General features: G+C 31.7%; 1 protein-coding gene across 1 annotated transcript; it reads right to left on the reverse strand.

The window, feature by feature from the left end:
- LOAG_12113 (hypothetical protein) lies at window positions 1–1,340 on the reverse strand (the record flags this gene model as incomplete). The annotated part of the gene is made up of 5 exons (XM_003147627.2): window positions 1–234; window positions 535–608; window positions 686–834; window positions 1,057–1,157; window positions 1,284–1,340. 5 exons carry the CDS (start codon window positions 1,338–1,340, stop codon window positions 1–3), a joined length of 615 nt encoding a protein of 204 aa, XP_003147675.2.
- Between the last annotated feature and the right edge of the window lie 1,233 nt (window positions 1,341–2,573).

The following is a 2,573-nucleotide window of genomic DNA, read 5'->3' on the forward strand; positions in this document are numbered from 1 at the left end:
TCATAATAATTGCAGCACACTACTTAAATATTCAATACAGATTGGAACTGCCTCAGTATACGGGTTTGAAACGCATGCATCAAAAAGATGAGTATGTTCATTACTATCAAAACTACCATATTCGCTAATAAATTCTTCAACTTCGGGGAAACACTGCACGAACCACCAGAATAAAATTTCCGGATTCAGTGAATCAATTTTCAAATTGACCACATGAGAACATAATTCTGCCATCTGTAAACTGTCTTTTATGTTTAGGAAGACAAGAGTCGAAAGTGACGAAATTCACATAGACGTTTTTCCAAAAACCATATTTTATGCTTTAATTGCTAAAATTCTATTTAATGATAGCAACAATCTCAATGCTACTAATATACCTATATACTAAACAAAGTTATTTCACATTACCATTTCGAAATTGATTTTGCAAGTATTTAATATTTTTTTCTGAAAAACCCATGTAAAATACAAATGCATAACAAATGATAAAAAGTGTCGCAACACATGTCATGAGACAAAAAAAAAAAACCAAACTTTTTCTCTGATCGCCTCATTCTCGCTCTTCAAGAGCAGAACAATGATTTTACATAGTTGAACATCCAGATTACCTAACAATTAGAAGTTTGATATTATAAATTCTGAGGAAAAAGATTATGTCAGAAGTCAGAGTACACATAATAAAAACCTTTCTTCAAGAGCAATTCCAAAGCCCGAACAGCTATGGACTGAACTTTTTGATCATCGTTAGTGGCACTGCTATACAACCATTCAAAACGCCATTCATTATGATCCAGTTTTATAAGGAGCAGATTTGCCAAATGTCGGTTGCTCTGTCTATGATAAATTAAATTTTATCAAAATATGAACAAAACATCTTTCGAAACATACTACTTATATTCCACATGATGCTGCAAATGTGAAAATTTTTACATTACGATCATCTGTGAGAAATTTTAATACAATGCATCAAGCTCCCGTAGCTTTGAAATGAATGCATTGGGTATGCTTTCCAATTGAAATTCACACCGCCACATTAAATTCTAAAATATATCTAACCTTGTCATCATAATCAGCTCGTGAAGGAAATGCTTTAGAAAACACGCATCAAATAATTCTGCTAGATCTGCCGTTCCGCTATTCAGAAACAATGTTAAAATCTGCAATGCATCAAGCATATTCATTGTACGGTTTGAAAACAATTTTCCAAGGAGAAAGAATTTGAATATCGTAAATATTTACCGCTCTTACCTTCTCGCTTACTTTTCTATTTAGAGCAAACTTACATAACGTTGTACAAATGGCCCTGAATTTCGAATGTCTCGGACTGCTAACTGAATCATTTCACTTTCAATAAACTTTGCAGTAGTTGACTTCGATAGTGCTCGCCAGAATTCAAGGCGTAGAGTTCTATTGTTTATCAGCAGATTTTTGATTTCAAAGGGAATTTTGCCATCTAAAGTAATTCCTACTAATTATTGAGCCTAAGTTAATGCTTTCCTCAAACTGAAACAAATTGAAGTAATATAGAAATGTTCTGAAATAAAAGATAGTGCTCGCATATGCACATGAACTAGTGAAAAAAAAATTCATGCAACCTTCAAACATGTGCTAGGAAAAGCTAATTCAGCAGGATTAAATATTTCAGAAAATATGAAATATACACAAATTAGCTGTTTTATAATAAACATAACTTCGACTTCTTCAGCAATCCATTTCGCTAAAGGTCTGAAAACCAATATAGCATCTGACAAAATAAATTCTTCCACGGATGAAGCGATGAATTGATATCTGATTTTAAGAAGCAATGTTAAAAACAAAAACCTGTTGTAATCGCACCTGAAAAGAACTAGACTAATCATCTCAATATAAATTAAACACTAATGCCATATTTACAACCCAACTAGCTGCTAATTTTCAAAGTTTTCAAAATGAGATGACCAACAACACCTTCCAATAACAATTTTTATTCTTTGAAGCAAATGATTTCCAACTCTTTAAATTCAAGGCACTAGTGACTGAGATTGAAGTAGGTATCGAGATGAACTATGGATTGTATATGACTTTAAAGTGCATGAAATGAAGTTGGCTTGTATACTTGCAATATTAAGGTAATTTCGCTGCACGAAAACCAATACCATCTTTCGAAATGTTTCCCATTTTCGACTCTTCCGATAACCGATCGTATGCAGTTTTGTAATTCACATCCATCAAAAGCGACGGCGAGTTCTAGTAACTGTAATTTGATTTCTCTATAACATAAGTACCAATTTTCTAATAGGGAAATAAATTCTGATTTCTTAGTCGATAATCTAAAGAGACATGAATAGATAAAACTTATATTTCTTTCGTTTGTTTGATAATCTAATCAGTACTTAAAGAAAATACCATAAGTATAATTGCACAAATTTCATTTTGGGCACATGCAATAAGGTTAATCCTTGAAATCCATTTCAGTAGGAAACGAGCATCCTAAAACAGGCATATGTAAGATGGTATAAGAGGTTTAAGAACATATATATATATATATATATATATATATATATATATATATATATATATATATATATATATAG

Source organism: Loa loa (genome assembly GCF_000183805.2).
Source record: "Loa loa unplaced genomic scaffold supercont3.94, whole genome shotgun sequence".
Lineage (NCBI taxonomy): Eukaryota > Metazoa > Nematoda > Chromadorea > Rhabditida > Onchocercidae > Loa > Loa loa.